The 14525-nt window shown below is 43.8% G+C and overlaps 1 protein-coding gene across 1 annotated transcript in view; it reads right to left on the reverse strand.

Moving 5' to 3' along the window:
* Positions 1 to 1154: 1154 nt before the first annotated feature.
* Positions 1155 to 14525, reverse strand: part of MEIS1 (Meis homeobox 1) — a 106318-nt gene continuing 92947 nt past the window's right edge. The window contains 4 exon segments of the mRNA XM_062490640.1: positions 1155 to 1288; positions 3816 to 3911; positions 4183 to 4272; positions 5464 to 5522. Coding sequence (XP_062346624.1) covers positions 3853 to 3911; positions 4183 to 4272; positions 5464 to 5522 — 208 coding nt within the window. The 3' untranslated portion in view covers positions 1155 to 1288; positions 3816 to 3852.

The raw sequence follows: 14525 nt of genomic DNA on the forward strand, positions 1-14525 counted from the left end.
AATTGCAATAGTACAGATCATTTTTCCAGTCCTTTTTGCACAAAATTTATTTACAATGTATACATAAATGCTCCATGATGGGACTATGGAAAAAAAAATGCACACATGACCGATGTCTTGCCCAGAAAGAAAGTCAACATATTAAAAATAAATCTTCAGTCCATGTTTTGAGCTGCATAAAACAGGAAGTGATGTACAAGGTGGTGGTTGCTGCATGGGGACAAGGATGCTCTGATGTGACAATTAGGCTTCAAATACACTGCCTTTCCGTTTCCATGCTTCCTCCTACCAGTCTCCTTAAGACACTGCCTGCAACAGCTGATTAATCATTGTTGATGACTTCAGTTTTTCCCATCCTTCCCGATTTACATCTGTTCAGGCCAATTCAAATATGGTGAGTAAATGAATTAGACATGCAAATTCATGCCCCAGGCTAGAAAGAGAGAGAGGGAGAGAGACAGGGAGAAAGGGAGAGAAAGGGAAGAAAGATGGACAGAGGAGGAGAGAGGGGGGAGAGAGAGAGAGAGAGAGAGCGCGCATGGCTGAAATCCTAGGATAGAAGAAAGATTCTTCTGCCTGACATAGTTATTTTAATGCTCTAAAAATCCTGCAAATAAGCCCTTTCTGTCATTTGCAGGATAAGTGTAAGGCTTCTTTTTTAATGTAAGGAGGCTTCTGGAGGAAGTGAAGAGCTATGGAAACAACACACATAGTGTGGAAAAATTTCACATTTTTTTTAAAAAATCTATAAGAAACAACGTAATATGGATAACAGTATAATAGCATTTTACAATATTTCACTCTTTGTCTTCTTAATGTCTTATATAGGTATTTAGCATGTCCCCAGAAGTTGACTTCAGTTGGTGTTTTCCTGCTTTTCAGGGTCCCTGTGAAGAACTGGAACGTCCCTTGGTCCAAAGTTGACGCCAAGAACTCCATAGTCATTGCAGAAAGACAATGTTTGAAATCTACCATCGCTGCAGACAACGTGTATTTCCCTTAAGCTACTGAGCATGAATGTCCATCACTTGTCCGCTCACTGCTGGCTCTCCGGTATGAAGCATTGTGGGGCTTGATGCTGACATGGGCATTCCAGGGTGGGGTGGTCCTCCATGCATCATCATCGCTGGGTGGTGAGGGTGTCCAGGAATGTAGGTATGCATGGGGGGGCCATGACGCAGCTGAGCAGGATGGGGGGGCATCTGGGGCGGCGTATAGCTTGGCTGTCCCATATTCATACCCATTGGACTACCCCGAGACACATAATCCCCTGGCATACTTTGCAGCCCTGCAGAGGGAGAGAAAGAGGTGGCGGTGAGTGCTGGGGACTGGCTGCCCACATTGGGCCACCAAGCTGCTCCGCTGGGGCACGGGGAGGCCGGGCTCCAGCCTGAGGCGGGATGCGGAGTCACGGGCGCGCGAGCGCCGCTGCCTCCGTGGAACTGGGAGTCCACGTAGGGACTCGCAGGGAGGGCAACGGGAATGGACCCCAGGTCAAAAAAAAAAAAAAAAAAAAAAAAAAGAAACCAAACAAAACCCAAGAACATCCTCCCCTTCCAAGTACAGAGTTTTTGGAGATGAAACAGCTTTCTGGCTTTTGTGGTTAGGAATGTATGCAATGGAGATGTTCCTGATCTGGAAGCATGCCAGAGGGAGAGCCAGCCTGAGGGATGGCTAACATCACACGGAGGGCTCTCAGGTGGGCTCCATTCCCCATGGCCTTACTCCAGTCACCTGCCTTCGCCTCCCCACTTGTAAAAGCACACTGGGAATACAAGGCAGAGAATCTGTGGCAGCTAATGAGGGACTTGGGAGGAGCGATGGGTTAAATAGGTGTCAAGGTTTATCAACAGCTATTTATTTAGCCCTTGAGCCTGATCTCTTGGAAACTGTCCCAAATATTTGTGCCATTCAAAGAGATGCAATCCAGCAAGGACGTACATCGTGAACAAAGGCCTCATATGAAGCCGAAATTGATAGGATTACTAAGTATGATTGCTAAATCAAACTCGTATTTTTAGACATTAAAAATATATACATAATCAATAATCCTTATCAATTATTCCTTTACACCCCCCCCAGTCACATCTGGCTACAAAAAAAATTCAGTCGCACAACTCAGTGCAACCTTTCAGTGGGTTTGGGAGAACAATAAGAAAAAAATTGGACCTAAAACAATAAAACCTCCCGCTTTCTGTGGGCCTCTGCCTTCTGCTTGGATTGCTGTAGCTGATGGGAACTGACAGGTGTATTGTTTCGGAGAGCTATAAGCTCCATAATCATCAAGGGTGAAAGGCATACACTATTGCTAAGTAGGCTCAATTGGCTTTAGTTCTAAGTAAGAGCGCGCTGTGAATGCGCCGAACACCTTGGAATCAGGTCTCAAGGCTCTAGCAATGAATAGCTGCTTAATCTAGCCTAAAGGAACAGTTTTGAACTAATGAAAATTGCTTATAAAATATACTGTACTCACAGCTCTTTAATCAAAAAAGATGATAATATTTTTTGTAATAACCTATTAATTTAATTGGTCACGAAGCATAAAATACATCATTTAAATTTAATTGACCCAGAAACTAAGAAACAATATTTAAATTAACTAAGCTAGAAATTTTCATGATGAGGTAATAAGGCTATTGCATTCCCAAGCTCAGAGGAATGTTTTCACAGCTAATTGTTAAAACTTAGTTTTGACTTGGGCTCCGAGAAGACTACTACGAAATACACTTGCCCTGGGTAACTTCAAACCCTATGCTAATATAGACTGAGGGCACAACAAAGATGCTGAAATAACTCTTTTAACTCCAGAAAGAGAGCAAGAGAAACAGAATCAGGCACCATTTAAACATGGTACCAAGTGTCTTGGTGTTTCATACCACTTTACTATTAAAAAAAACCCCAAAAAACCCAAAAAAAACCCAAAACCCCAAAAATTTGTATAATGTATTTTCCCCTAGAAAAAGACAAGAGGGAAAAAAAAAAAACTGGGACAGTTTTTCTAGGCTTCCTTTGCGAGGCCTGCCACTGAAGATTGCATTAATGATCTCTATTTTTGTATACTGAATAAGTCAAATCCATTTGTCACACTGCAAGTGATGGCATACTTAATTTGGATATAGTCAATTAGCCTGGGCTAAGCTCCATAGCCTGCTGCGCACACCTCTATTTTGTATTCTCTCTTTTTCCTTTGCCACACGTAATCCCATTATGACGGACAGACAAAGAGAAATAAACTTGAAAAAAAAAAAAATCAAAGTTTTGTCCATTGCTTTCCAAAATGCAACTAAGTGAAGCTGCTGGGTTTTGCTTTTTTTTTTTTTTTTTCCCCTACCCCATGAGAAGTCTCTGTTTGGCTTTTTTGGTGTCTTGCAGGTTAGCGGGAGAAATGTAACTCATGCATCAACTGCGGTTAGACAGATTTATGACACTTTGGGGACATGCTCTTTCCTCTCCCTGTGCCGCTGCAGACCGCTTACATTTTGCAAATCAGTCTGTTGCCAAGACGACGGGCTCCCCCACCTCCCTGGCTGCTCCTTGTTTTGTCATGTGCTCAGGGATGGATAATAGCATCAATGTATGGCGGTGTTGATGTACGGCAGCGTCAATGTACGGCGCGCGCGCGCACGGGGGGTTTGGGAGCTTGGAAAGCTTGAGCTGAACCAGAGGGAGAGAAAACCCAAAGGAGCCCAGGCGTAGGATGGATGGATGGAAAGGAAGGAACAAGCATGAGGCTATGGGCAGGGAGAACATAGGGAAATGCAAGAAGACAAATATCCCTCGGACAAAGTGAGAACAAAGACCTCGTTTGTACTTACTTCCCCCTGGCTTTGCCATTGGTTACCTAGGTGAAGGTTACATGTAGTGCCACTGCCCCTCCATGCCCATATTCATGCCCATTCCACTCATAGGTCCTAGAGGGAGATAAAAATCCAAGAAGACGCCAGAAAATGAGCAAAGTCAACGGATAGTGCCAAAAGCCCCTTTCCAAAACAAAGCACGGCAGAGGGTCCAGGACTGCTCGAGCAAGGAGATACCCTGTTTCCCTCAGTGGTGTGGAAGGCAGGCAGAAGACAGGTGAGGCAAGGCAGGCAGCTGGGACGGTGGCAGAGGGTGGAGGTGTGTTTACCTGTGGTGGGGTGACCGAGGCCACCCGTGGGTGGCGATGCTGTCCCGGGGGCTTACCTGGTGCTCGGATGCCCATGTGCTGCTGGCCGTCCATCACGAAACCTCCCATTGGCTGCCCATCGGGGTTATAGGGTGTTCCTTGACTAACTGGAAAGGTGCAGAACATTCCTTTTTAGCCACAGCCAATACGGTCATCTCACAGCATCAAGACACCATCCCCCCACCCATGCTGGCTCTAAAAAGAGGGGAAAACATCTACTGTGAATTTAGCCGTTGGGCTAACATGCGTACTTAGTTTTGGCTTTATTTTCTTCTGCAAGTTTGGAAATGAAGTTAGCAAACTGAAATCTTGAGACATGAGGAGCCCCGGCTCCAGCTGCTGCCGCTGCTGACGTCAATGCAAAAACCTGTATAGGAGCCGGATTTTATGGCTGGAATAGTCACACTGAAATCTCAGTGTGTTAAATTACACCCTTGTGCCTTCAAAGGGCAGGACCTGAACACATCCATGCCAGATATTTGTCTAATGACAAATAACCAAATGTACTTGAAGAGGAAGTGTGGCCCAAAGGCATCTTGGACTACGATGGATTTGGAGAGTTTGGCAGTGAGATTCGGAAAACAAAACCAACTGGGAGTAACGGGCTATGATAATCCTTGATGGTAAATACCCACAGAGAGCTGCGAGCCAAGATCCCAAATGGAACCAACATGTGGAAAATTTAGGTCTTTAAAAAAATAGAAATAAATACCCCCAAAGTAATCAGCAAATGCTCAGCAATCCGAAAAGAAGAGCTAAGGGACAAAAGGACCCTAGACAACTACCACTACCTGAACTGGAGGTTTTCACTGTACATTAAAAGCTGGCTTCAGAAGTAAGCTGGCTTGGGTTATTAAAGCACATAAAGCTCTACCTCATTGAATGTCTTTGAACTTTACTGAGTCCCACAAGTGATTCTGACCCCTTTGCCCTTTTGACAGGTAATAAAGTTTACAGCAATTCCACACCAAGCCATGCACCAGGGCGTGGTCACAGGAGCAGAAAGAGCTGGGAAGGAAAACTCCAAACAACTACTTAAAAAAGACAATAATAATTTGGATCGCGTACAGAAAGTCCGGCCATGGAATGGAACGTTTTAGTTTCCCTTTTAGATTTTTCAATGTTTTTTTCTTCCAAACTGATTAGAGTCACAATGAAAGAAAACTGGCTGTATTTTAATTGTCAGCCACCCCCAGCATTCATTCCTCAATTATTTACCAAGTACTGGACCTCCTGGTGCATGGCTTGAGGATGGCTCTTGCCTGTGTGACTTAATACAGTTACTTTTGGGGACTTGCCTGCTCGATTGGACTGGTCTATCATGGGCTGAACTATTCTTCTTCTAGCATTAATAAACCTGCAAGAAAAAAGAGGAAAGCAAGTGGTTAGGGAAGGGATGTCTTCCACCCATCCCCAAGCCCTCTCGCCCTACTGTGGTGCTCTCCATCAGGCTGCATGGGGATGCAAATACTGCTAAACCTCTAACCCTGATGACCTTTGAGAGCACAACCTTGGGGTTTCCAAGCTGATTTATGTTTGCCTGCTTTTTACCACAGTCAGACACTTCCATTTCATCTTTTCATGGGGGAATTAGCCAAGTTTTCAGCAAACAATGCCAGCAACGCTCTTCCAATACAGAATGGGGCACCAAAAAAACAAAAACATGTGAAGCCGGCGAGATGCTCGTGAGGGCATCTGCTACCTCCCCCCTCATTAGTGTCATTTCTGCCTTATGTCCTTTGACTTCTTTTTCCAATTTTTTTCTTTATCAAAACCAGCTCCTACCTCTTGCAAACCTAATTCCCTTTTAATGCCCACTATTAAGATAATGAACTGTGATGGCAGAACCCCATCAAATGAGGGAACGTCTGGACTTTTATCACCACTAAGTCACACTGCTGGGGACTTCAGAGCCATGCATTCCTCCTAGTCATTTCTTGGTGGGCTTTTTCCCCCCTCCCTCTCTTTATGCAAAGTCTGAGGGGGTCAAGGCGAGGTCATAGCTTTACAGTAATTGAATTTATAATCCTGTTTTCTCCAGCTAGGCCTGACCATTTACAGCAAACATCTTGTTAAACTGTAATTACTGGACTACTGAAAATTTCCCCCCCCCCCCAACAATGAAAATGTCTTTGGAAATAACAAAAAAAAAAAAAAGAAGGTACAGCCATTTTTTAAAAATAGCTATCTGCAACCCCACTCTTTGTGTTATTGTAGCTCTTTGTTTCAGTTAGTCCTGCAATGCTTATTTGGAAATGCTCAAAATAATTTGGAGCAAAACAGAAGAAGGAGATAGATCACAAATACCCTGGTCTCCACATGGTGCTGAAATCAGGAGGCTGGGAACCATGCCTGGGAACCTGTCTGACTGGAGACCATTTGAAGAATCCCTCTTGAGGTTTCACTCAGCAGAAAGTTTACTTAAAATCCATTTGGAAAAAATCTCCATTGAGACTTAGTCATGGCAAAGGTGCATAACCAGACTTTGTGCTCTTTGTGAGAGAGAAAAAGGAATAATGAAAGTATGCATGCCACAATATTTTCTAGCAAAGGAAGAAGTGTGAGTGTGGGCTAAATCACAGCACACTTGTAAAATGGGATAGGAAAGTCCACAAAGGAATACTTGATGCTTGTTTTCACTGCCTCTGCTTGTGGTGGCTTAGCAGGAGCTCTCCTACCACAGAGATAAAGCCACCAGGATCTTTCCATGGGAATCTGCTCTGCCCACCCATTTGCCTACACCAGAGGGGAGAAGAATACAAACCACTGCCCCATGCTGTTTCTTTTGCCCTCATCAAAGACCAGCACAGTGACTTCAGACTCCTCCTATCTCCCATTCCCTACTGACACCCATTACCCAAACTCCTGCAAATTTTAATCAAGACGTTGAGTCTTTATCAAACCTGTCTTGAGGAAATGGGCTCAAAGGAACCAAACCTGGGTGTCAGTCTGGAAACCTCATACCTCAACTAGGTCATGTTTTGCCAGCGACAGTATTGGATCAATTTTTCTACACAATTCCAATAAACAGCCTGTCTCGACTCCAGCAAACAGTGTTGCAAATCAGTTTATCATTATCTTGTACAAACCATGAAAATTAGAATCATGTGAGCAGAAGGTTAGACTAATTCTCCTTTCTCATTATAAGCACAGGTGTAGCACAAACACCATGTGAAATAAGCAATTAAAAAAACCCTGCTTTTTTTCCCCATTAGATACCTTAGCTCCATGACCAATTAGGAAATTGTTTAATATCTGTAATCTGCATTTGCAGAAAGCAATTTTCACAGTAACTCTTCAAAGTAAAACAATACCACAAAAACCTAGTGCCTCAGCCATTTCTTTTTGTGAGTCTGGCAAGGCTCTTGCTGTGTTTACTCCTGGTAGTGTGGCAGAATGAGAGGTAGCTGGGAGAGCGACTGGTCACCAAAATAACTTTTATTCCAAATAAATGTTGAGCAACATTAGGCATGTACAGCCTCAACTTCATGGCTTCCTCTTCTGTCTCCTCCAAACTACAAGTGTCTCCTCCAAACTACAAGGACTTTTAAGATGAAGGGGGTTGTGCCTCAAAATATTAAACTGTAATATATATGGTATTGTTTATATACTAATACACCAGAATAAACAATATATCTAGAGTTTACCAATAATTACCCACAAGACATGCCTATGGTAAAACATAATCTCACCACTTTGCCCCACACGATCGTTTGGGATATCTGCTTTAAGAACATTTTAAATACAGGTACCTAACAGTTATCTTCTTCTTATGAATTCATGTAAGCATTTTCTATAAGTAGCAATTCTGCCAAACAGCTCAGTGTTTGGATGTCTTTGGGGGGAATTCAGACACAAGAACATTTTCCTTCTGGGCAAAGTAATAAAATTACATTCTTGCTCCTCCCACTAGAAGTCAAATGGAGGTCAGCTCCCCATCCTTGTATCTGTTTAAATAAACTGGTCCAGCTGTTTGTTTCCAGGATGCCCTTTAACCTTCTGCCCCATCCTCCCTGCCTTTGTAACACAAGGCTTTACTTTGCATTATAGTAGACTCCAAACCACTAAGCATTCAAAAAAAAAAAAAAAAAAAAGAGAAGAAAGTATTCACTTTCAGGTTTCTTCCTGCACCCCAAACCTGGAATTTGTAAGAATCTATCAGATTAAAACAATTAACGTAGCTTGCCTTGAGAGAGCGCAATACAGGCTGTGATGTTTATAAATCACATTTGAGAACTCTTTGCAAGCAAAACTGCAAATTAGCTGTTGCTGCAGAAATATACAGGCATGTGGTTAATTTCTTCATACTCCCAGGTTTTTTTCTTTGAGAGAAGGGCCAGGATCTTTTGATCACTCTTTGAATTTCCAAAGTGCCAGGCTGATTTAAACATCAGCAAAAACGATGGAACAGAAAAGCCAACAGGAATATTCTCCCTTCCTCTTTTCCCAAATGCTCATATTCATCTGTCTTAAGAGAAAGAAACTCTAAATCACTCTAATCTTTAAAGATTCAGAGAAGTCAGGACCTACAAAAGGTATTTGCATACTAACTACTACTGAAATGGAGTATTATCAAAATACAATTTAGCATAAAACGTAAGACAGATGTATAGCCTTACTCATGTGAGTAAAGACCCAGTCGGGCTCAAAGGCTTGCATGAAGTATTTTTCCCTACACCAGTGCTCTGTGTTATCTTTGCTCTGATAAGGAAGGGATTCTTTTGGTTTGAGTTTTTTGCCTCAAAAGAGTTGGATCAATAGTGGCACAACAACATAATATCCCTCAGTGTACAAGTTGCACTCAACAAAGTGATGCCTTGGGCTGCCTTTTTTTTTCCCTTCCTCCTTTTTTTGTTTTGTTTTGTTTTGCTTGTTTGGTTTTGCTTTGTAAGGGGAAGGATCTGGCATGGAAAAAAACATTTGAACAGTTGGGCAAACACAGAAGTTTGAAGTATTCCCTAATTTTTTCAAATTAACTTTTCCTTGTTCTTTTCAGACACATGGGACTGCACTTTCCACCACCTTCCAAAAAGTAAGAAGAACCCAGCAATTCCACCTGCATAATCCCAAAGAGGAGGAGGAGGAGGAGGAAACCCTCTTTTCTCCCATTTGCATTTTACTAGGATGTTTTCTCTTAGGCTTCTTGCCTGGGGTCTGTCTCCAGAGGTCACGGGCAGACTCCCTGGCTGGTGCATCGCTGGTCCCACGGGTGAGCCCCAGCCCCAGCCCCAGCCCCGGGGATGCAGCAATCTGCCTCTGCACTCTGACCTTCAGCTTGGCCGCCCTCGCTGCCATGCACAAGTTTTGTTTCTTCTCAGCAAGAGGCTGCATGGCTGGCGATGACAAAAGACTTATTTTAGTTGGAAATTGCCTACAATAATAGCAGCCAGAGAGCAAGGATTTTCAGAGGGTCACCAAACCCTCCGAAAGGCACAGCTCGCTAAGGCTCAGGTTACAGCCCAAGTGACATTTTCCACACAGATCTGTTCTTTCTCCTTTCCCCTTGTATTTCACTTCTGTTGAGTGAATAAAACAAGACCTTCCTCTGCTGTCACGAATTTCCAAAGTCACCTTTGCTCAAGAATCGACAGAGTGATTGTGGGGACTTCCAATTTGCAGTCTTTGAATGAAATTTTCCAGGACCAGCTGTCTGAAAGGAGATGCTGAGACTTCGTGGTCTATTGAATTTTTCTCTGCCCCCAGCCCTCCGAAATGAGGAGAGTTTCACACCATTACTGACTTCTGCTACTTGGAGTCACAGGCTGCTCCCTCTCAATATTGTCCCAAAGCGCTGCATGCCAGAAGTCTGTGTTTCACTACCAGAGCCAAGAAGTTCCCAAAAATCTCTCTGCCTCATTTTCTCCTTGAGCTCCTTCTAGCAAACCAGGCGTAAGAAGAATGACAAAGCCCACATTACCTACAAACCCCAGTGCTAAAATGTCTCATGCCCCTCTGAAGAAAAACAGTATCCCTCTTGACAACAAACATATCATCATTTTTATAACAGATGCCAAAGTAAACAGAGCACTTCAAACTGGCAAATAATTCACTTGTAAAACCAGTTGCACTCTTTTCTGCATAGTGGGATCCCTCATTTATACAGAGGCAAAACAACATTCTCTATTCAGCACTTAATTCCTCAACGCTTAACAGGTTTATCTCTAATAAAACCAATTTAAATGGAAAGTGTGCTATAAACCAAGATTATTACACTTCAGTAACTGCTTTATTCCTTATTTTAACATATTTTCATTTTTTTCTCTGTGTTTGCTTTTAAGATATTTTAAAGATTCAGTTAAAGAAAAGAGAAAAAAAAACATACCAACACAGAAATTATTTCACCAAATACTTTCAAATGTTTTAAAAACAGCCTTGAAAATAGCAAGCTGCCTCTGTTATTACGAACAGAAAAAATAACTGCAGACCTTCAAATGGTAATCACATCTCCCCATCCCTAAAATGAGAAATAAATGTTAAAAGAGTGCTTACTGCTGTTATTAGAAAGTTCTGATCCTGAAGTCGGTTAGTGAGCTTAATGACCTGTAACTACCATCATTAGCAATCCATGCTCTCTGTACTCCCTTTATTTGTAAAGAAAAAACAATCCAAGACACTCAGAAAACTTCATTCAATTTGAAGTCAAACCTTATGAAATCATGTTTGGCAACTTTTCTTGGTTTCTCGTCCTCCTCCGAACCAAACACAGCTCAGGACTGCAATACATCATTTACAACACTAAATGGAGGTAGGGAGGGAAGAGAGTAAAAGGACTGCTCACTGCCCCCTCCAAACACGTGATATTGGAATACACTTCCAAACAGAGACCCATCCATCAGGAGCATCAGAAAGGTCTCCAGCAAGCTCTCCTCTTCCTCCCTCCTCTGCTGGCACAGCACCAATGCCAGGGACTGTATATAGGGCTGAGGGGTGTCACAAGACAATATTGGAGAGTGAATTAAATAAAATACTATGCAAAACCTAGTGATGAAAAACCGCTAATTAGCTGACAAATTTGATGTAAAGCACTAATGAAAGCCATGTGCGGTTCTGCAATTTAGTTTTAAAAATAGCTTCTGACTTCAAGCATTACTATGTGACCCCACCAATGGATTCATGTTGTGCATTCAGAAAAGTTGTTTTCAAGCAGGAGAGTGCTATTGAATCTCTCCCCAAGCCAAGTCTGCTAATGCAGCGAGCATATTGAGGGCAAAAATAGAAAGCAGAGAGATGAGATCAGGTATGTGCTCCTTGTAAGAGAGCTGGCTGTGTCCTACAGCTTGGCTGGCCCAGCACGCACCAGCTCTACCCTCAGCCACTTCCCCTTCTCCCCATCCCTTAAACTTGGGAGCCTGGCAACTGATACAGTGCCTCACCACCCTCACAGAGAAGAATTCCTTCCTAATATCTAATCTAACCCCACCCTCTGTCCATTAAAAGCCACCCCCTTTGTCCTATCAGTCCCGTACCCATGGGACAAAATGCAGACATGGCGAGTGCCTTGGGGTAGCAGCGAGCCTGATGGTGGCCTGTCCTCTGGACACAGAAGGGGTGGTTGGTGACTTTCTACTGAGCTGGGACCCTCCTCCTGGCCCTGCTTCTCCCTTGGCTCTAAAGCTCCCTTAGCTCCATCTCTCTGCAGGGCTTATGGCTGTGGCTGTTCGAGGAGTCTTTGCAGAAGAAAGCTGGGCAGCGAACAATCCCGGTCTTGCAAAAACTTGCCTGTTCCCCAGCAGGATGGAGCTCAGGCCTATTTCTGTTGGTCTGGCTAGTTCTGAATGAAAATTATGGTAGGGACTTGATGGGGAAGAGTGAAAAGCCATTGTGCCTAGGGAAGGGCTCCCTGGAGATATGTCTCCCTGCTCTGCCCATCTCCTATGCTTTTCCACATCACAGGTGAGCTGCTGTTGGCCTTTCTGGTATGCTCTCCTTCTCTTTCTCCTCTCCTCCCATCCATATATCCACTTAAAAAAAGCCTAGCCAATACGGAACATTTCCAGTGAAAATCCAGATCCAGTATCCAGGCGTCTTCCCGACGATGCCAGGGATTTGGAGCAGTGTTGCAGGTCTTGGCTGCACTGGGGAGAACTCTCAGCAACCTCATTCCCTGACACCACAATTCCCTCGGGGTGCAAAGCAGATGTAAACTCGCCCTCAGCAGCCAGATGATGTAAGGGGAAATCTTTACATGGCAAAGCGCCAGCGGAGCTGACCTCCCATCTCTTCCCTGCTCCTAAATCCCAGTGCAGCTGTACTTTGCTGATCTCCTTGTGCCACAATTAGCCTGTAAGGAATATGGCAAGGATTCATGTAGGAGAGCAGCACTAAGGCTGTTCTAACCCCTGCCTGGCACAGCGCTGGCCCGCATGAAGCACTGTGGTTGGGTACTCAACGTGCTGGCAGACAAAATCTTTCCTCCCACAAAAACACTTGTAACAAAGGGTGTGCAGGCTCTCTGAGAGCTTTGAGAGCAGCCCAGGCTGAGATGCACATCTCCCAGCTTGGTGTTTTTGCGCAGCTCTGAGAAGGGTCTGAACATTAACTTCCTATCTGATCCTTCAGGAGAGCTTCTCTTGGTGCTGTGACTTGGGTCCTGATCTGGTGCACGCCAGCAGTGCTACCCAGCAGCTTTTCTTCAGCAAATCACATCAAATCAACAAATTAAGCCCCATCTGATGGCAGGGATTACGCTGGGAGTCGGTGAGAACTGATAGCAAAATACTGGCTATCTCTTTGGAAACATTCCTCCCTATTTCAGCAATTTAATGTCCTCTATCTACTCAGCAGTACCTCTTTCTGAGGGGAATGTAGAGCTTGTGAGAAGTGCCTGCATGATCTCTGAGCTTTCTCATGCCGTGCAAGTGTTCTAAACACTCCTTGAGGTCCAAGGTTTTTCCATACATCAGATTATGAGCCTTGTCCAAACAGCTTTTTTTTCTGTTCCCTCCCTCCCCACACCACATACAGCATGGGAGTTGGAAGACGTGCCTTGTCCTTTAGCCCAAGCAAAGGAAGAGAGGCTGCTCTCACTTCTGGCTGCTGGTTAAAATATGTTCCCACTCACTGAAGGGTGTGAGAAATGACCTGTCTATGCTCCTGGATGAATCCCTTCATCCCCCTCATCCCCAAAAGGCAATGCAGGAGTATGGAGTAACTCCATACCCAGTCACCCCACACCAGCTCCTGCAGCCTGCAGGCAAAGGAGAAACAAGCCCACGAGAAACAAACCAAAACTCTTGACAAGTGTCTTTGGGAGAAAACACTCCCAGGGCCCCCAAAGAGATGGAAGTCCTATATGGGACCTGTGTTTTGTACAACATCATTCTGGTCTATACCCCAAGACGATGGTTTGGGGTGTTGAGGAAAGCTTTATTCCTGTGGTCGTGTCTTCCCCACCACAATCAAAACAATAAATACAGGCCCATTGATGTGTTTTGTGTGATGTGGGAACCTGAAAAACTGGTTTGAATTCTTTTTTCCTTTTTTTTTTTCCTCTCCCCAGAAACCACAAAAGATGCAACTCTGAGTCACAGCCAACCTGAAAAACAACCCCACACTTCTGAACAAACTCTCTGTGCCCCAAGACATCCCACTTCAAAACATTGTTTTCTAACCACTACTAATAGCCTACTTTGTAATCTACTTTATCTAAACATAATTTCCCATTAAGTGAAGTGATTCATTTTGCTTATAATCCTACTACTGACAGCATTATATTCAGGGCAGAAGAAAAGACACCCTCGGAAAACAACACCAACAAAACACACACAGGAAGGTCAGAGGAATGTCAAAGAGTACAAGAATTTGTGAGACCAGGGGACTGAGAAAGCTTAGGGATCAGCCCCCAGATGGTACAAACCACCTTTGAGAAGTCAAGACATCTCTGGAATAAATCTGAATTCAAAAGCAGCTATTGGTATCAAGCTTTATCCTTAGACAAAAAAGACACAAGGACTACAGTGCCTGGGCAAGGGAAAAAATAACCCATGAAACTGTTACATGACCTAGATTTCACTGAACAACTGTGGAAGCAATATTTTTTCAGCATCTGCTGCCATTTCTTTTATTTTTTGAAAAGTCAAAGAAAAGGCAGAATCCTGGCTGGTGCTTAGGCTGTTGTAGCCAGCCATGCATCACATACACCAAAATCATTCCATGGTAGGCAGGGCAAAACACGCCCTTGAAAGCACATCCTCACCCTGCCCCTCTGGCTGTGTCTCATTTTTGAGAAGAGAAAATTGATCTAACCAACAAAAAGGCAACATTTGCCCCATTTTTACTATTTCAGGCTGAGTTTTGAACCAGGGAATTTGTTTTTACGCAGGTGAAGCCTGGAGCAAGCATCTAATTTAAGTGCAAGAGA

Source organism: Cinclus cinclus, chromosome 3 (assembly GCF_963662255.1).
Source record: "Cinclus cinclus chromosome 3, bCinCin1.1, whole genome shotgun sequence".
NCBI classification, from domain to species: Eukaryota; Metazoa; Chordata; class Aves; order Passeriformes; family Cinclidae; genus Cinclus; species Cinclus cinclus.